General features: G+C 44.3%; 1 protein-coding gene across 1 annotated transcript in view; it reads left to right on the forward strand.

Annotated features, from left to right (window-relative positions):
* The window catches only part of CSMD1 (CUB and Sushi multiple domains 1), a 1,229,803-nt gene that overhangs the window by 938,010 nt on the left and 270,270 nt on the right, over positions 1-21,523 (forward strand). The window contains exon 10 of the mRNA XM_045535313.1: positions 7,192-7,313. Within this exon, the coding sequence (XP_045391269.1) occupies positions 7,192-7,313 (122 nt within the window). The remainder of the gene's footprint in view (positions 1-7,191; positions 7,314-21,523) is intronic.

Consider the following 21,523-nt stretch of genomic DNA (forward strand, 5'->3'; position numbering starts at 1 on the left):
GATTCCCATGTCCCACTTGATCACGTTTCGGAAGAGAACGCCTCTTCCGCAGGGTCCCGTTTGCCATGCTTGCTTGGTTTCTCGTGAAGCTGCACCGATGGCCAGCACCCGCCTCCTTCCAGCTCCAAGGCAAAGCGTGTCCAACCCCACCCATCCCCTCTCCCCCCTCCTGCCTGGTGACGCACTTGTTTTGCTTAAATTAGATACACCTTGATTAGCACTGAGTGGTTATTTAGTCCTTATTAAATTTGTGACTTTTAACTGTCTTTCATAATGACTTACAGTAGCTGGAAATAATTCTTAAGACAGTGTTTTCACAGAGGATGTATTTTACTAGAGTTTATTCATTACGAAAGCCACAGCCACAGATATTTTTGAGATACTCTTTTCTGCGTCCTGGGCTCCCGCCGCGATGCCAGAGGGACGGTGCCCTTCAGCCTCCTAGGGACCCTCTGGGCTGGTGGAGAAGGCCTGCGAGGAAACCCTCAATTCTTGAAAGCACCCCATTTGCGGCTGCACACTCGTGCCCTGACCTTGAGCACTCTGAGGTGGCAGCGAGAGGTTATGCAGCCGCACATGCAGCCTTTTCTCTGTGTGGTGCTTCCAGGAGCCCTTTCCAAATTTGAGCATCCCTTGCCATCTGGAGAGGCTGAGAAGTTTCAAAATCATCCAGTCTGGCTGCTTTTTGTTTAATAATTCTCCTTTCATGTTTTAATATAAGTGACAAGAAGAAACCAAGGGGACCTGCAACACACAGCCTGGGCATCTCCATTGTCCCTTGAAAGTCCTGCTTCCCACCTAATTACACAACCGCTTCTGCTAAGCTTTTGCCACTTCTCTAAGCTTCTGGCAACATCTCCCTCACTCCTTTGGAGCCCGACCTACAGTGTCTTCAAAATACAGGTTTTTGCTCATAGTGTGTTGGATGCCATTAGCTTTCTCTGTTATGTTCCCTTTAGCCCTGACCCCCCACCCAGCTCCAAATCTGCCCCTGCATTCGTTACAGCAACACCCCGTGTCCAGGCGCCGGACGCTGCATGTGTCAGTGTTCAGGCAAAGAAGCAGAACTAGGAGGATGGAGACGTGTGTGTGTTTAGACCAAGGAACTGGCTCGCAGGGCTGGTGGGGCGGCTACATCAGCCTGAATTCGAAAGACAGGCAGTCAGGAAGGGGGTGGGGGCTGGACAGGCCAGAGCTGCTGTCTGCAGGCAGGAGTCTTCCTCTCTCTAAGGATATTCTCAGCCCTCTTTGGAGGCTTCCCAGCTGGCTTGGTAAAGGCCACACAGGATAATCTCCTTAATTGAAAGTCAGTTGATGAGGGACTTCAGGTACACCTGCAAAATCCTTCACAGGAGCACCTACCTTAGTGTGTGATTGAATAACTGGGAGATGGTACGTGTTTGGTTCCCAAAATTCCATATGTAATTTTGAAATATTTAGTAGCCAGATTAAAAAGGTAAAAAGAAACAGGTGAACTTAGCTTTAATAACATTTTCATTTAACCCAGATACAGAAAATGTAATCATTTTAACCCACAGTCAACATAAAGATTATAAAGAGATGTTTTACATACTTTCCTTTTTAAATATATACTATGTTGCCGGCGTCTTGTACTTACAGTATAGCCCGTCTCAGGCCAGCTGCGCTGCAGGTGACCAGTGGCCACGTGTGGCCGGTAGCCACCGCACTGGGCAGCACAGCTCTGAACGTTTAGCTCAGCCTTCAGGCCTGGTTTTTGTCCTCTCTGTGCAGAGCCGGCAACACCCTTGCAGGTGTGAAGAGGAAACATGAGCTCAGTGAGTCGTGACCCGTTTCCTGGCTGGCGTCCCTCTCTGGAGAACGCACTTTCTCCAATTAAAATCCATAAGTTTTCCAGGTTGGCAGCTCTTAGGAGCCTGAGTATGTCATCACTCTCCCCCTTAAATAGGTCTCTACTTGCTCCTAATGACTGATTTCATCAATTACAGAAGAGCTGAAACACATTTTTTAAAAGTGGTGGTTCTGTAATTATTTCTATGAAAAGGTAACTTTAGATATATGTAAAATGTACTGGGAAATGGATCCCATGGAACTTGACGGTGTTTCCAATGCAATTTCCCAGTTGGTTTTCCATTCTGTGCTATTGCCATGCGGAGTAGTTTCTGAATTGTCAACATCATAGTTGGGTTTTCCTGATTCGTCGCTAGCCTCTCAGGCGGTCCTCAGATTGATCACTTCGGCCACGTGTTCTGATCCCAACTGTCTACTGAGTACAGTAAGATGCCTCCGGTCTCAGCATCCTGCAAGCTCTGTGCGTAAAGATACTTCAGATCCGCGAGTCCAGGAAGGACCGATTCTCAAGGTTCTCACCTTCATGAAGGGTCTCTAACTCTTATTACCATGCCTTCCTTGCAGAAGGAGTATCCGATGGAAGCGTTTGATAAATTGCAGTGAGTCAGAAGTGATCCTCCCATCTGGAAACTGGGGTGGCTCGCCAATGCTTACATTAGCTGATTAGCTTTTGAGGACTGGGGGAATATTACCTTTTCTTCCTGTTACCAAACAGATGAATGGTTGTCATAGCTCAGTAATTATACAAGTGATTTTGTTTGAAATTATGCTTACTTCATTTAGGGATAGGAAAACAACCATTATGATTTTTTTTTGCAGGGTAAAACATTATGAGCTGTTTAAAACCGTATCTTTAACTGACAGATTTTTTTTAAATAAGCAAATAAAATGAAGAGTATGGCATTCTATTTTTTTTTTTTTAAGTAAAATGTTCAGGCTGGTGTTGCAATTCCATCAGTCTTTAGAGGGGATTTATATAGAGCTTTATTAATGCTAATGCACTTTGATCTGCAGAGTTAATATTTTGAGTTGCTCTCTGAGTTAAAAAGGCCTCTAAGAAAAAATGACATTATTTGCCGTTGTAACTGTGGTTACATGAAAGCTAATTAGAGCCAGCCAGGGTCACAAAATAAAGTTATTTTTACCTTGGGATTCTAGGTGAGGTTAGCTAAGAATTACCCTTAATATATAAACTTGTTGTTTACCAAGAACTTTTATAGCTTTTTCTTTTTTGCCCATGTTTTCTGTCCTTGCAGAAATGAATTTTTAAACAGCAATAAAACAGATCATTTACGCATGAACGATGACTCTTCATTCTACCAGACTACAGGGCCAGTGTCAGTTTTAGAATGATATTCTATGTACTGATTATTCAATCAAGTAGCTATTATCTCAGAGATTTAGAGAAACATATACATGATTAACTTTTTAATCCCGTGAAATCGGAGACATTTCTGTTGTTGCTTCCAGACTCCTGAAGCTTTATCATTTTTACCTGGAGGTCACTTGAGAGAAAATGCTTTTTATTTTCCTTATTATTTTTTTACTGTGTTATTGGCAATAATAATTTTTTGTGTATTGTTATATGACCCTCATATTCTATTGATGTAGAATAACCTGAAAACCACCCTTAAGTGGGTGCTAATTACATTCCTGGAGCCAGAGGAGTTGCTGAGTCAGGGTCCTTGCGTTTGTTTTCTCCCCTAGGGAGCACTTACCCCCCAAAATCTACGTGGAGTCTATCCTGCACCGTTCATCAAATGTCTCCTCATCCACAATCCTCCCGTGACCACCCATCTTCCACAGCAAGCCCTTTCCAGACACTTTGCAGACCTTTTCACTGCCTTTTTTCAAAGCTCTTGTCTCCTTCTGACATTATATGTGCATGTGTTTGTTTGTTTGTTAATTTCCTGCTGAAGGCGAGAATTTCAGCTATATCCTCCCAGTTGTATCCTCTGTGCTCAACTCAAAGCTGCAACGTACACTTCTCGAGGTACATACGCTGTGCTGTATTATGCTGTGTGCCAAATGCTTTACTTGCATTATTTTATTCAATATTCATAGCCATCATAGATGGAGTTGTGATTATTATGCTAATTGAATGACCCGAGAGTCTTAAAATGGAATAATTTCAGATGAGAAAGCCAGGGGCTGCATAAGCCAGGCCTGGACCTCACATGGGATAAGGAAAATCAAGCTCCTAACTTCTGCAGCTGTTGCCTTCGCTGTGGTTGACAAAAAATGCTGTGTCCTGAAAATATACAAGAAATAGACCATTCAATATAATTATTACTTTGCATGAAAGAAAGAAGCTTCTGATGTGAGTCTTGCTATGCCACTAATTCAAATGTAGTTGATTAGAATATTCCCTCTTTCAATTAACTTGATTAATTGAGCAGTTACCATAGAACAGTACGATTTCCTGGAACCGAATTTAAATAAATAGATAAGTTATTACTTTGTATTAAGTGGGATAAATTACATGAAACAAATGTACTTTGTACTTAATAAGTATTTATTGATTCAACGGATAAATGGCATGCACTGGCATTCAAAATTGGTTAGTTTTCTTCTTCCTTTTCACTTCCCCTCTTGATATATTTCCAATTTGTCATTTTGTGAATTCTACCTTTTATTGGGAAGACATAAGATATATGAGTTTGAGTAAGATGTATGGAATTTGAGTTTACAAGTTTAGAAAACTGTTAGTCAAATAACATCAGTGGCATATTAGGTCACAGTTATTATCCAAGGACATTTATGAAGCATGTAAGTGAACATTACTCTGGATTAGGTGCTACGTTTTCGGGAGGATCTTGACAAAGGGCAAGGCTTTTGCAGGAGTTGCAAGTGGTGTTTGACTGTAATACGAATGAACATGCACATACACATTTCAGTGATGGGAATTTATAGAGAAAGAGCTTGGTCTAAAAGCTTGCTGGCCACTAGTATATTGTGATTAAATTATTTAATATGTTGCGTAATTAAATACTATGTTGACCAGTTGAATGCCTGTTTAGTGCAGGAGCTACTGTAGGGAAGAGGTCCCCTGCCTGCAAAGACACCGGGCAGCTGTCCCATCCCAGTCAGAACAGCTGCCCCTAAGCGACCCACCTGTGTGAGGAGCCGCAGAATCGTCCTTAGCAGGAATCGAGAAACCGGCAGACTCCACCAGTGAAGAGACAGGCAAAATGACGGAGCCTCCGATTTCTAGCCTCCTGGGTCAGATCTTATGGCACCATTTTATTAACTCCCAGAGCATCAGTTGAATTCACATTCAAATATGGCACAAAGCTGCCCGACCTGTCCATTCTCACTCATTGGCTCCAATTCGGTGGGACTCTCAGTCCTGCTTCATCTCGTACCCCTCAGCCTGCTCCACCTTCTTCTCTGGTTCCTTTTCTTCTTTCCAAACGTTAAATTTTCAAAAATTTACCCTATGGTAGATATGGTTCCCTCTGCACAGGGAACCTTCAGATGTATTTTTTCAAAGTTTAAAATACAGACTTAGAAATGCAGTGTGGGTCCATTGATCCATAACTAAATCAACAAATATTTACTAATGCTAAATTATATTTGTAACAACTATTAATTATGAAATGTAAGGACATATGACAGCAGAGCATAAAGATATTCTAACTCAGATTTTGTCGGTGCTAACTTTTCTTCTGAGATTTTCTCTTTGAAACTGTTAACATTCAAGTGCTCTAGGGAAATTTTACACTTGATGTTCATGTCCTCGCTGAGAACACCTTCCTAAAACTGGACTCACTAGAGAAGGGACTATGAGAGTACAGGTGATGTCCATGCTTGTGTTTAGTTCTTGGTCAGGTGACCTTTAGACCAATGCCACACCTCCCAAGTGTTGAAAACTGCATAATCTTTTATCCATCTTTACTTTAAAAATCTTGTTCATTTGGATGATAAATGACAATATTTTAAAAGTTAATTTTAACCTTGTTTTTCAGTGTGTAGTAGGTCGATTTTTAGCTCATCATTTCCATAGTAAGTACTAAGTAACTGAAAAGTTGTCTGAAGTCATCTTGTCCCAAGGAAAGAACGCTGTTGCTAACGTCAGGAGTGCAGACCTTGTGGGAAAGATAGATCAGTGGATTAATAATCACAGCAGAGAACAGAAGTATTATCAGGAGTAGCCATGGTTCATACTGCTCTTGTATCACTGTAAATGGAGGGAGAATTGGGTAGTGTGGGCAGCATTTCGGAAAAGCTGGGTTCAGTGGTTATTCCTGCTCCCCCAGAGACCGTCCTTCTGAGCCAGGGATCCTGGCCTGTTGGGTTTTGCAGCTGAGGACCCTGGAGTGACAACTGACCTGGAGCAGGTGCCCAGCCAGGGGGAGGGAGGAAGAGAATGTGGGTTATGATTCGGATTAATCCTTCCTTGGGAACAGCTTTCTCAGTTTGTGTGATGCTATGTCTTGGGAAAATGAAGCAGAAGTTCTCTTAGATTCATTCCTTCTCATAAAATCAGTTTCTTCTGCATTCTCGAACTCAGTTTAAATTATTAACGTTAAGACTAGAGCCAGGCTGACATGATATTTTCAAATTTTGTCTATTTATTGGAAAAGAAAAAAAACCCTCTCTTCAAGTGGAAGGCAATTAAATTACTTTTATATTCCAAACGGAGTCATATATATTGGATGACGCAATTTCTATGCTTCACTTGGTTTTTCATTTCAACTTTAAGATATTTTCGTTTTCCTTTTAGAATCCCCACTTCTATTTTCTTTCTTTAAACTTTCACTAATATTTTAAGTTCTGATTTGCATTGTGCTGTAAAGAAATTGGTACAGTTTATTGAAGAATAGAGTCTAAAGCTTGAAAGTGACTTTGGAGATGGTTTCCAAAATCCTCCTTTGAAGTTGAAAGGACAAAGCTGGGAGAGGTGAAGCTGCTTATCCGAGGCCAGGTAGCATATATTAACTCTGGTTCAGTCCCTCTGTAGGGGCCCTTTCTCCAATCTTGTTGCATGCGTGTGCAGCTAAGTGTATATTAGGGACTCTTTGTACAACCAAGTGAATATGAAGAGGCTGTCTTTAGTCAAACAGGGGATTAAAACTGGATTACGTTGATATTGACATTATCCATGGCACAATCATCAGTGATATCATTTAGCGAATGGTCATGTCTTTGGAAATCATGTAAGAAAGTGTCCAGGCCAACATCGCAGGCACCAAACCCAGGGTCCCAAAGGCTGAGCAAAATCCACTTGCCAACCTGAGTTCGTGCACCATTTTTTCTCACGATCAGATAACAGCTGACTTGGAGTTCCACGCGAACGTTATGTCTCTACCGCACTAATGGAAAGTTGCAGAAAACAATACCGTTCCTATGTCTTTCCAGCTAGAACGTGTGGATCCAACCTGCGTGGACCCAGTGGCGTCATCACCTCCCCTAACTACCCAGTTCAGTACGAAGACAACGCGCACTGCGTGTGGGTGATCACCACGGCCAACCCGGACAAGGTAAGGCTCATCCCTCCCTCCGTGCGGCCAGCGCAGCCGACCTCCGCCAGGGTCACCTGTGCGGGCAGACACCTGGCCAGCGGTAGCGTCCTCACCTTTTCCTGTCTGAATTAAAAAGTTCATGCCGCATTTTGGCATTTTGTGCCTGGATACCCACGTTCGTTGGAAAGCAGTCTGAGATTCAAATGCAAGGTGAATATTCTCCGTGCGGCCCTTATAGTGATTCTGGAGATTAAGTTGACGTTCCTCCTTCATGTGTCATAGCGCTTTTTGACGTGAGTTTTTCTCAATTCAGGTCTCATCTGCTGTATCAGATGCTGTCTTAGTACCGCAGTATTTCCGCGCAGCACTGCTAAGGGTTAGAAACGCTCTTGCTGTACGCAGATGCAAAGAGTACTGTCTCTCAGATACTGTTTTCTAAATCACACTGTTCAAATGTTTTTCTCATGAGCTATATGAGTTTTCCTAAAAGTTAACAGGTCTCCACACTTTTTCCGATTTCTCATCTTAAATACATTGAATAGAATATGTATTTTTCCCCCAGAGGAATAAAAGAGGGCAACACCATGTTTCTTCTCTATAAGTTTTGCATACATAGTCTGCAACTGTGGTGGTACATTTTAATCGTAGGTCAAGGAAGCGCATTCATAATCATGTTTCATTGGTTACAAAATGAATTTTCTTTAATTTGCTTTAAGTTCAATATAGATGCCTACCTCTGAAAAGAAAAAAAAAAAGGTGGAACATCTTCAAATTGATTTGATTAAAAAAAAACTGTCAAAAAAACAAAGGTATGGATTTCACTAAAATAAACAATGTTAAAAGGAATGTATATACTAACAGTCAATTTACTGAGCCCACTGTTTGCCAATTATCGAGTTATTACCAGCAGTTCTGGGTCTAAAGTGATCACCTCTCCACTTTTATATTTTATTAAAATATGTGTTATATTTCTGTAGCTCTCTCTTAAGGCTATTTAGTTCCCAGGTCTAAAAGCAAAAAAGTTCTGATTTTAGATTCAGTAAAGTGTTCATTACAGATGGCTTTTGGTTTTGTGTTGGCTTATTTTAATTCTAAAATCCCAGTGTTTTATTGGAAAATATAGGCTTTAATAAATAGAACTGGGTAAAAATTCAGGGTGTTGTAGGCATTCTTCTCAAAGATTGAGGAATTTCTGGGCTGTCTTTGCTCTGTCCAAAGCCTCCGAGTTTTATCATGTGCTTCTCAGGATGCTAGAGCTGTGTTGTTCTCTGGGACATCCACTGTGCTAATCCAAACCATATTTTTCCTATATGCTATTCAGTGGCTCATTTATTCAAATTTATACCATTCTCAGACCTTTAGATACCAGGCTCACTGCTTAGTAATTGCATGAATTTGGGAAAGTTATTTAACTTCCCCGGGCCTTAGATTTCTCACCTGAAAAAGAGGTAGTAATTGTATTCACCTTAGAGGGCGGTTGTGGAAAATTAATAAATCAGTGTGTGTGCCTAAGTAAGTGCAATGTCATCGCCTATTATATGTTATTAGTACTAGCAGTGGTAACATAAACAAGCATGGGAAAAATAGAAAAAAATTCTGCATTTACATACTTTTAAATAATTAGAATATCCTGTTTAGTCCCTAGGAAGTTAACTCACATGATACTGAGAATTTAGAAAAGCTTTGAAGGTTAGATAGTGAATCTGCAGGAAGGGAATATTAAAACGATTGAGTTTGTTTGTCTGATGGGCGTATTAGGTGTTGAGTTGAATGAATGGTGAATAGACTACATCTATTTCCACAGGGGTTCAAATGAAAACAAGCATTTTATATTGTAGGGATTGAGATGTGTTTGGGGACAAAAGTGTCTGATTGAGACATTTATAGAATATTGACACACGTTACTTCTGCAGTCTCAGAGGTAGGAGAAACTCTTTGCTTGGATGTGTGATAAAAAAGCCGCTGCCTGCAGGTAGGTGGCATCGCGCCCTCCCGCCTCCCCTCCGGCCCCAGCCCAGCCCCAGCAGCCCCCGGTCTCCTGCTTCCTGCCAGGGCACTGCCACTCAGAGCTGCGAAGCCTGCGGGCGTCCCCTCTGCAGGGGGGATGATGGAGCACGTGGACACCCCCTCCGGTGGGTCTGAGCCGCATTCTGACCGCTCTGCAGCTGTCCCCAGCAGGAGGGAGCCAAGTGCCCGCAGGGAGACGGCTCAGTGCCACACTCGCGGGTGTGATTTCTTCCCATCTCCTCCTCTGCCTTCAGTTAAGACCCAATGGCCAGGCTGCCGGCAAGCAAGGTTCTGCCTGGGGGGAGACCCGGGGCGAGACAGAGATGGCCCTGGCCAGAGACAGAGATGGCCCTGGCCAGAGACAGAGATGGCCCTGGCCAGAGACAGAGATGGCCCTGGCCAGAGACAGACATGGCCCTGGTGAGAGACAGACATGGCACTGGTGAGAGACAGACATGGCCCTGGTGAGAGACAGACATGGCCCTGGTGAGAGACAGATATGGCCCTGGCCAGAGACAGAGATGGCCCTGGCCAGAGACAGAGATGGCCCTGGTGAGAGACGACATGGCCCTGGCCAGAGACAGACATGGCCCTGGCGAGAGACAGACATGGCCCTGGCCAGAGCGTGACTTCATCCAGGCCTTTCACGGGGAGGAGGCGCAAACACGCCCTATGGGGGAGGAGGGAATCTACCACGATCCTCCAGTGGGAAGTGGGGCTGGCTCCCTGGGGTGGTGCAGGGAATCACCCCGAGGTGAGCAGCTCTGGACTCAGCAGGACTCGGCGACCAGTCGGGACTGGGGGGGGGGCGGGTGGCCGAGGCTCCTGACTGTCCTGTCGGACACTGTTTTCCACGTGGCTTTGCACTGGGGCTGGCCTCCAGTAGGTGCTGTGGGTGACAAAAGAGAGGAGGAATGGAGATGGCATGGAGGGTGAGTGACGAAGCCCTTGCAATGTGAGCACCTGTCCTGGCCTCCCAGGGCGCCCTGGCAGTGCCTGCTGTCCTTACGGTATTACTAACAGGGCTGCCACTCGGTTCCCAGAACTGTTCCAGTGGGGAGCAGTAGATTATATGCTCTCTCTACCTCTAGCCAGGGAAAGGACCTCAGGAACCACTGTCGGGGGGGAATAGTTCGGGTTTGAGGTTCCTGCTGTGTACGTATGTGCGAGTAGACATCATGGGTAAAGGCAGACTTGGGATTCCCAAGTGTGTCGTTAGCTGGTGAAACCAGGCATTAGAAGGACGACATGCAGGAAACAAAATAGAGTTAGGGAAGGCCGTGGAATGGCATTATATTTTCTCTTAAAGGTCAGTCGAAGGGTGGCTTTGGCTTTGATTATAGTGAAATGATCTTCTAACTATAAATGTCATTAAAGAGTTCCAAAATACTAGCATTTTTTGCCATGAAACAGACTACCCATGGTGTTTCAGTCTGGAAGAGAGGGCTTTCAAATTAAATCTTCAGGGAGTTTCATTCACATCTTTAAAATATTTTCAAAATCCACTTAAATCCAGATTACATATGAATAATTATAAATATTTTTATTCTGCGTGAAAGATGTGCCCATGGCGTATCTGAGCTCCTTGTTCTTTCCTGTACATATGAGAATAATTGAAATTTCTATCTAAGAAGAAGCTTAGAGTCTGTGCTGTCTCTGCCTCTTACTTGGCAAGGAGGAAGCCAAGCCCCGAGGGAGTTACACTCACCTCTCAGGGCGCTGTGACCACAGGTCACCAGCGTCCTTGCTGCCTGGGGAGTTACTTCTTGTATCTCCCTATTCCGTTACCACTCGGGTCAGTGCCACGAGGAAATGAAAGAATATGGTCTTCAGTGAGGCAACAGGATGATTTTGGCTGTAGGACAGAGAACCAACTAAAACCCCAGCGTCTTCAGGGACACATTGTTTCATGTGACCAAAGGGCAGAGGCAGGGCGAGTCCAGGTCTCATTCGGTCGCTCGGTGACGTCGCTGAAGGCTCCGGGCTTTGCCGTCCGTTCCTGCCCCACGACCCAGAGCAGAGGCGATGTTTCCGCCCAGTCCTCACGGCATCCGCTGTAGCGACAGACACCATCATATTCAATGAAACGAGTCTCGTTCACCAAGAGACGGGAGAAACATTTTCTAGAATTTGTCTATCAAATTCGCTTCCAATTCTGTGGAGTTGAACGCCTGTGGTCCTGCTCCCTGGGAGCCTGAGGAGAGAAACATCTGGAAGGCGGGAAGAAAGGGTGATGGTTAGTCTGTGGGCGACCAGCCCTGTCCACATGCAGGCAAGAAGAACGCCAGGGAAAGAGATCGGGGTTATCACTAGATCCGTCTTTTGTGCGTGACGTGCTTCAACTCACGTTGTCTTCCTCTCCTGCCAGACTCCCGTGGACTAACATGGGTTAAAGCTCGTGAGATACGTTCTTCGACATTTTGATGTCGATTCTTTAAGCAGTTTGGGTTTTTACGTTTTTCTTCCCTCGTTTTAGAAGTTTCACTTTTCTCTACCATCTTTGTATGTGTTTACATAGATTTTGTAAATGTTTTGCATAAATTTTGTTGATTCTGAACACTCAATAATCACCGAGTTAAATGTCGGGAGGCTTGTGTTACGTTGCTTCAGAATGCGTTTTGCTCCTCATCACGTACTTCAGAGAAAGGTTCAGAGAGGGAACCAGGTACTCCAGGTTGACGTCCTCGCACACACCAGTCCCCTTGGCAGAGCACCACTTAGACACCTGAAGGCATCTCAATTAAGCAGAATTACCATCCAAATTAAGCAGCAGCCATTGCCATTAAGTATAATTAGGCTTAATTTGATTCCTTGGGAGACATTCCAAATAAGCGGGTTTCCCGATTAAGTGCACGGTGGCGAAGGTATGTCACATATTGAGCATAAGAGGAAAGAACAGTTAATGCAAAAGTTTTCACGCAACGACGCTTGCCAGAAGCACTGATGGAGAATTTTGGGTAAGAAGAATTTGCACGCCTCAATTTGTATCTTTGACCTGGTCTATAAACTTTTAAGAAATAAGGTAGAATAAAAATCTAAATTTCCAGTGTCAATTGTGAATTAGTCAACACACTCTCCTTTTTTTGAAAAATGTAAAAACCCTCTCTTGACTTACTCTCTTGCCTGGTCTTATTTGTGCTTTGACGGTTGTATAATCAAGCACCACGTGTTAGTTCATGCCACATATTTACATAAAATTGCTTGTGCGAATGGTTAACGGAGGAAGCCTATAGTCTCTCTTAGTAATGCACATGACATTTCATAATCTTGTGCATTATGAAATGCAATGTCAAGTTGAATATTAGATATTCATCAAAACACTAAAAGTATTTGGAGAACCTAGTGTGTACATGTTCTATGCAGGAAACTATAAAATAATTGGTTTCTAAATAATATTCCATTAGTTGAGAAGCAGATTTATAAACAATACTGCTCCTTCCATGGTATTCTGGAACAAAGTCAATAAAACTGAATACCGTAACAAGGTATCTCTAAATGCATTTCATTGTAAACACATTCAACAGTCCAGCTATTTTCAGATAAACCCTTGACGAGTCCTGTGATCACATTCTTGAAACAGTAACTTATTAATGTATTACTGAGATATACGTAATAGGAATTAAAGATAAATATTCTCAAAATTCATCCCTGCGCTCTTCATTGAAAAGATTAAATATATCATGGAAAACCAGCCTTCTGCTGAATCCTTTTATAAATGTGTGTATATATATGTGTGTATGTGTGTGTATACATGTGTATTATATTTGTGCATACTTAAATGTATACATACAAACATATATACACATACGTATACATATCAGCTAGAATGAGAGGTGTGTGTGATCCAAGTTCAACATTTCTGTTGTATAGACGTCAAACACATACATACATGTATATACATTTTAAATACATTCTGTGGTGGTGGGATTTCAGCACCTGATTCTAATTTGAGCTTCTGGTAGAGTATTTTTGTTGGTATTAAAGCTTGTTGAAAACTCTTTGAGGATGTAAACAGTTTAAAATGTTAGTACATTTTTGTTTATTTTTCTTCTGCTTTTTTTCCCAGCTTTATTGAGGTATCATTGACAAATAAAAAGTATACATATTGAAGATGCAGTATATATAAAAAATAGAATATTATTCAGCCACAAAAAAAGGAAATCTTGCCATTTGTGACAACATGGATAAATCTAGAGGGTGCTGTGCTAAGTGAAATAAAACATTTGACATTTTGGTTAAGGAAATAAATGCTCAAAAATTCAGAAAATTATTTTGTCAGACGAGTGAATACCAGCACTATATAACCATCACGAACACTTTCATATGAATCTCCAGATAGTCCATTATACATTTTATAGAGTAGAAATTATAAAATTGGTTTAAAAGCTATTAAGGAAATAAACACTCAGAAACGCATAACTCTTACAGTCGCTCTTCCCTGTCACCTGTCAGAGTCAGTTTCTCTGAAATACCAGGTGAGTTTCCCGCACAGACGCTGGATGCTCCCACGCTCATGGGCGTGTTTCAGTGTCTGGCTTCCCTGGGGAGGATCCCGGGGCAGGGGGCACACGGGGTATGGAGAGAACGAGCCCAGTTCCGTGCGGGGGAAGCAGGATCCCCTAACACAGGGAAGGTGCGGAGGGCGGAGCAAGAGGCTGAGAGCAGGCAGGGAGCGCGGAGCAAGGCTGGGCTTCCAGGACGGGTGGGAGGGGACCATCCCCAGCCTATTCCTGTTGCTGCAAGATGTGTGCTTGGGAAACACGCCTGGGAACTCGAGCTGAGGCCAGACGATGGGCGTTACAGGCATTTTCAGTAGATTCTCACACCCTTTGTGGAGCAAGGGAGGGGGAGGGGGGGGGGAGGGACAGCCAGGGATGGAAATGTGACTGTCCCGCGGGAACGAGGCCGGTTGGCTAAGGAGCCCTGGAGGAGTGTCTGGGGTGGGCCAGCTACTTACCAGCTTTCAGTCCTGGTGCCATTTGTGTTTCCTTTCGGTGTAAATAGTGTCCACTTTCTTTTCTTTTCTTTTCTTTCTTTTTCTTTTTCTTTTTCTTTTTTTTTTTTTTGCTTTTTTTAAATTTTAGAATATTATGGGGATACAACGCTTTGGTTACATAAATTGCCTTTGCACTGCCTGAGTCAGAGCCACAAGCGAGCCCAACTCTCAGACAGTGCACACTGCACCTGTCAGGTGTGAGTTCACCCCTCCCCCCACCTGCCTGACACCCTGTGTTACTTCCCTACGTGCACATAAGTGTTGGTCGATTAGTTCCAATTTAATGGCGAATACATGTGGTGTTTGTTTTTCCATCCCTGTGATACTTCACTTAGAAGAATGGGCTCCAGCTCCACCCAGGGTAATACAATAGGTAGTTCATCATTTTTTATGGCTGAGTAGTACTCCATGGTACACATATACATTTTATTAATCCACCTGTGTATTGATGGGCACTTGGGTAGTTTCCACATCTTTGATATTGAGAATTGTGCTGCTATAAACATTCGAGTGCAGGTGCTTTTTTTTTTTTTTTTTTTTCTAGACTGTCTTTTTTTCCTTTGGGTGAATACCCAGTAGCGGGTTTTCTGGATCAAATGGTAATTCTACCTTTAGCTCTTTGAGGTCCACTTTCAATAGCGTGCTCCCCCTCCTTCTCCTGAATGACAGTAAAGTTTAACTTCTGTGCTCAAAGGAAATGGTGCCAGTATAAGATATTGAGCAAAGGAATGGCATGACAGTGTGTGTGGTCTAGAAAGATCCTTCTGCCTCAGCGAGACAGATGGATTTGAACAGCACAAGGGTGGAAGCAGGAAAAGCTGGAGCTTTATTGTTACCAAGAAAGATGACAGGAGCCTAAAATAGGACAGTGACGCCGTGTTTGCAGAGAAGATGCAACAGGCTTGAGAGCTATTTCAGAGATACCTAATCAGTCATAGCAATTTATGTCTTTGCATTACACCTTTTTTAATGAACAATGTTTAATATCTAAAATAAAATAATGAAAACAGATTTAAATTTAGTGCTTGCAAGAAAATACTGATCTGTTTCTCAGATCCCTTTCTGGGAAAGGAGCATTAGCTTCTTTTATTATTCAATGGATTTTTTACAGAATTTGAGTAACAAAGTCATAAAGACAAGGCATTCATTGCATTCAAATTATTTTAAAGTTAAGGTAGACATGTACGTTATGTGGAATAGGCAAGAGAATTCGAAATGCACTTGGAATAGATGCAGCTCGGCAGACTGTTTACCTATTGGGGGTTACGAGCGGTGGAGCAGCAGAGACCACAGACGTGACCGTCCCCTAGAACTGTGTCAACCACTCTTGTCATATCAAACAGACATTTTTCCAGCCCAGAAGCGGCAGTGAAACCCATTGAGCTGCCCCGTCCACTTCTCGCACGTGCTGCTGGGGACAGTCGATGCCCAGCCAACTTTCTCCCGTCGCACGTCAACAACGACCCCTCAGTTCTTCTCAGCCACTATCACTAATCTCGCGTTATTGATTCGCTATTGCGTCCTTGTCAACTCTCCAATGTGTTCATCTCCGCGTGCCAGCCCCTCACTGTCAGCTCCGTTATCACGGCTTAATAGTGGCTGCTTTCTCCCGGACTGAGTTTGGCTTTTGCGACGGATTTCTTCCTGCTCAAGCCTCTGCCATCACCTTCCCGAGGTCCCCTCCTCTCTCCCACGTGCCCTCCTTTCTGCCAGATTGGTTTTCTCGTAACACCCCAATTCTTCTTGAACCAAATTTATTTATTTTAACTTATCATCTCTTCGTGGTACCGAGAAATAAAAGACATTTAGAAATAAGGTCCGTGCTTCTGATTTGCTTGCAAACGTGAATTATACAGACACACACACCACACACACACACACACACACACACACACACACACACACGATGGAGAAACAGAAAGACTAATCCCTCTGCACATTTTCTTTTGTAATTATTGCTTTTCTTACTGAAATGCAACAGTAACTATATAAGTAGCAAAAACGAAACAAAAAACTTGCTCATTCAGCAATTTATTGAACTACAGACTCCTAGAAAATTGAGGAGTGATAAATGAAGCTGCTAAAATCCCTGCTTGCATGGAGATACTGCTTCAGAAGGAAGGTAGAGAAAATAAACCAGCAACCCAACTAAATATATTCAAATGGGGACACATAAGTCAGGACAATAAAATATGGCAGATCTTGAGAATATTGAGACATACTTATAATATAAAATAAAGAAACAATGCAACCCTGCACCATCCCTGCCAGCCAGAGGCCATCGCTGCTGTGTTTCCATGCACACAGATCCTCGCTGAGCCAACAACGTGGTCACACTCCAAACGCTGTTACGTCACTTGCTCTTTCTGACTTAACTGAGTGCTGTGAACATCCTTCTCTGCTGATAAAATTCACTTTTTACAACAAATAGTTCACTAAATGGATTCCTCGCTTTTTAACCAATCGCTGTTGTTTGGCATATAGGTCTTGTACAATTTTTCATTATTAACAATAATAGTGTATTAACTTCCTGGTGGATGAATCTTCTCCCAGATTCAGGGTATTTACCTTCCTGCAAATTTCTAGAAATAAAATTTCACCAAGTTAAAGAATAAGCATATGCAGGGGACTGAAGTGAGGGACTTTGGATTCATCTGGCCACACTGGCTTTACTAACTTTCGGGTTGCTGTGGAACTCACCTGTGTTTTACCCCGATGTGTGCAAGACCACGAAAGATGTTTCATTTCTCTTTCGGCTTCTTCCTTTCCCAAATAATCACGGCGATGATAATATAGGTACATGAACGTGTGGCATTTCTGTGTTAGAAGAATCAATGTCTATGGAAATACTTCTAGGTCATTAATGTCATTACTAATGTAATTGTTACTACCCCATAATTTCCTCTTTCTACCCTGAATTTCTTCGCAGCCCGTTACTTAGGGGGCTCTCTGCTCTGCAATGAGCAGGCCCCTCGTCAACGTGTGCGACCCAGGACCACAGTTCACAGGGTTCCTGGGCGTCTCTGGGGCATCCGCTCAAATGAACAGATCCAGAAACAACCGCGCCTGCTCCCCCACACCGTGTCCTGGGTCCTGGTCGCTCCTCCTGCCCTGCAGTCCGGGAAAGCCCTTTACTCTGCCTGCATTTCCTCCTCTGCCAGCTCAGCCAAGCGGCGAATCCTTCACCCCTTCCCTGTGTTTTGGGTTCCTTCCCTCCAGGTGGTAATATGTAATCACTATTTTAAACATGATATAGTATAGGTAAATACAAAGCAAAAATTGAAGATCTTGAAATAGATCAGTGGATCCTGCCCTGCCTGCTGGGGCTGGAATCCCTGGAGGCCTTCCCGGTCCGCACCGCTGACTGCTTTCCAGGGGAGGCTGGCGTGCACGCTGAACAGGGCGGGAAGGAACGTTACAGGGTCCTAGAACACACCAGTAAATCGGTTACGCATTAAAATATCTTATGGGACTAGCCGGGGAACCAAGCCCTAGTTAATTGGTCAATCTGTACAAAAATTAATTCTAACTTTCTAAAGGCCAGCAAAAATCTGCATATTGGATTACAAACAGTTAAAATCTAAGACTGTCTTGTTGTAATCAGAAAAGCAGCTTATCTGATATGTGAAGCTTTTGATCCAAATTTGTAAGACAGTAACTTACTGAGATAATAATTTAAGCCAGTATGTATAAATATATAAATATCTAATATACTTAATTATTTAATAATTAATAACTATTATAATTAATAGTACATTAATAATTTATATATGAATATGTAAATAAAGACATGCGTGCCGGGAGGATGGCGTCCCACTGCGTGTGTCCACTTGCACCGCAGCTGGGGGACGGAGAAAGCAGCCCCTCCCCGGGTTTTGTACCCCGGGGGGACGGATCTCATGGGGCTGAAGTGCTGGAGGACACACTGTTTCTGGGGAGGGGACTGGCCCACAGCCGGGGCTGCTCCATCCACCCCCATCTCGACACACCGTGTCCCCAGCACATCCCACGGTTGTGCCTGAGAACCACAGTGTGGGGGGGGGGCCGGAGGGGGGGCTGGGTCAGAACTGTCCCCTGCTGTGTCCTGCAGATGGGGCCGTCTCACTGTCCCGGAGGCCTCACCTGCTCATGGCAAACACCCTCCTTCCTGCCCGCCACCCTGCTTGACGCCCCCGCAGTCCCCGCCGACATTGGACGCACCGAGTAGTCGCTGCCAGTTCTGCGCCTCTGCGCTTGCATTGGACGGTGAGCAGGGACGCAGACTGCGTCTGTTTTGTTCGCTGATGCGTATTGGATCCCAGCACCTGGAGCAGCGTGGGTGCTCAGAAATACTTGTGAAATAAAATCATGAATGAATACTTACCTTCCCAGTCGTGAAGACAGGGATGAAATAAAATAATGAAGAATTTAGGACAGTATTGGACAAATATTTATTTATTAGTTAGGGGTCATATCAATATTCAGGTCAACCAGGACCCGTAGTTTTGAAATGTTTTGGAATAAATACAACTTAAAACGAATTTCCATAGGAAATATGAGTCCATGTTGAAATTTTTTTAACGGATGTGGGGCAAGGTAAAATAAATAATATGTGTGCACATATGTGGGAGTAGATGATTAGCAACGAATTTCCATTTTTAAGAAACGGTGTTAAGCCGTACTTGATTTTAAAGGCAACCCTGTATGTGGCCCTATTGTGACGCAGGAGTTCCAGGTATTTATAAAAGAAGTGTTAGCACCTGATCTAATTAAGTCTCCGCCAAATGAGAATGTTGGCTTTGGATATAAGTTAAATCAGGAGATGTTGGTTAAAATTCAGAGTTTAATAAGCCCAAAACATTGGAATAAGGCTTTTTTGCCCCCCAAGACTAAACTGTCATTTTGGTACACGCAATTCAGCTTAATTTCCAAGTATGAAAATTCTGAGGCAAACAAATCCACAAACAACTCAAATCACAGCAAAGACCACTTACAAGCAAATAGGAGCACACGGTGCACCACACAGCAGCAACCACTGCAGCCCCGGCGCCGTTTTATTGAGATGCTTCCGTACGCAGGACTCGGGAGATTGTTTCTCAATCTAGGAATAATTTACAAGACACAGAAGAGCTGTGGTCTATTCGTGGAGCAATCGTGTCTGAATTACAGGAGATCATTCTCCAAGTTCGTTTGGCTGAGGGAAATTGTCTACTGGATTTCCACGGTAGCTTAACACATCCTGAGTTTTCCTTCTTTTTTGTAGGTATTTTCTTTCTTTTTCATTTTTTTCATAATAAATGGCCAGAGATTCCTATTTTTCAATGGGTTATATATATATATATATATATCATTCTAAATGTCACTGTCCAACGCTTTATCTGGTTCTTGCCGTGTGACCAGCTCACCCACCAGTGTTAGGAGCTGGGATCGAGAACTGCACAGGGCTAGGTCCCAGCTCAACTCTCCAGCAAGTGGCGTAGCCTCTGAGTAACCCTTTTTCTTGCATGTGCAAAATAAGAATCTTCACGGATTTCATCCATATAGTACATGTATGCAGCCCTCCTGTTACATGCCCAGCACTGTTTTAGGACTGGAGATGCAGATTTGCACGAACACACACACAATCACTCATCATAATTTATAATCTAATGAGTGAAGACATTAGCCTGGAAACAAACAACCAAAAAAAATGTGCACATTTTGGATAGTAGTTAGTGCTGCCCAGAAGATAAAACCAGGGGTAGAGAAAGATCTGGTGGGGGGGGGGCAGTGCCACCTCATCTGAGTTGGTTCAGGAAGTCCTCTGGGAGCAGGTGGCTGGAGGGTTAGCTACATACACAGGGCGAGGAGACCTTCTGAAGACTTTTCCGGGCACAGACAACAGCAAAGGCAGCGGCCCTGAGGCCAGCAGAGCTGGGCCTGTCAGAGCAGAAACAAGTGGGACAAGTAAGTGGCAGTTGTTGTCTACCGGCGTGGGGTGGCAGGGTGGGGCAGGATTTAGGAGACTTGGCTCAGCGAGGGAAGAAAGGCCGACTCTTGCAGATCTTTCATGCTATCCTAAGGTGTTTGGATTTTACCCTGATTTCAATGCGAAGCTACTGTAGGATTTTTAGGAGGGAGGGGTGATTTGATTAGATGAAGAGCCTCAAAAAGGCTGCCGTGTGCAGAGTGAATTGCAGGTGAGGCAAGAGTGGGAGGCGGAGAGTGTTTAGGAAGGCAGAGTGAGAGGAGATGCTGCCTCACCAGGTCCCCAGGGCAGGCGGAGAAGCAGCGTCCGCTTGGAGCTGTAGGACTGTGGGTGCATTGCGGGGTGTGACGGGGGGAAGCCATCCGAGGTGGCCGGCTGTGCCGTGCTGCACAAGGACACAAGGCCAGGGTGCCTCTAAAGGAGGAATGCTGGGCCTCTGCTGGGTGCCAGGGCCCGCTTGAACGCACGTGCAGTTGCAGTTGAGCCAGCGCAGGTGAGGCAACTCAGGTGTGCCGCTCAGGTGCGCCGTTTCAGAAGGCCTCTCTCAGGTGAGGCCTCTCAGGCGAGACCTCGCCAGTGAGACATCTCAGGAGTGTGATATTAGCAATTATTTCAAGCACACTAACAACAATAAAATCCCGTGCAGACGATAGGAACGTGTTACGTGAGGCAGTTTGACCCGTGGTGCCACGATGCTGCATGTGGGGGTTCTCAGTAAGCACCGACCACGCGGACGGCTGGTGGGAAAGCACCCCCCACACACGGCCACGTCAGATCTCACTTTCCCAGCCTGGGCTTCCCATCTCGGGGCTGGAATGACTATTTCCTCCACTCCCCCGAGGAAGGCGCACACCTAGTATCACTCCAGGTGCTGAAGGGAGGGTTAAACCCGCAGATTCAGGGGATGCCCTGGCATTGACCCAGCTGACAGGCAACCGTGGGGCCAACGCCCCTTATTACTCTGTTCCTGCACTTCCGGCCACGGCCACTAGATGGTAGTGGCAGCTCACACTTCGCAATTACAGCTTTTAATCTTCCTAAGTGTGATGAAGGCGATGACGCCCATTTATGGAGTATCTACTAGGAGCCAGGCTCATACTTGACATTGAGGCTGGTCCTCAGAAACACCCTGTAGGGGGGTAACACAACCCCTGTTAATCAGAAAGGAAACCTGGCCCCGCTTCGCCCATCCCGCAGACGACCCTGTTCTCCTGCGGTTCCCGGGTGGACCCGGTGCTGGTGGATCCCGCAGCCTTGCTCACGCGCCAGCACCGACTG

Source organism: Lemur catta, chromosome 22 (genome assembly GCF_020740605.2).
Source record: "Lemur catta isolate mLemCat1 chromosome 22, mLemCat1.pri, whole genome shotgun sequence".
Taxonomy (NCBI): domain Eukaryota; kingdom Metazoa; phylum Chordata; class Mammalia; order Primates; family Lemuridae; genus Lemur; species Lemur catta.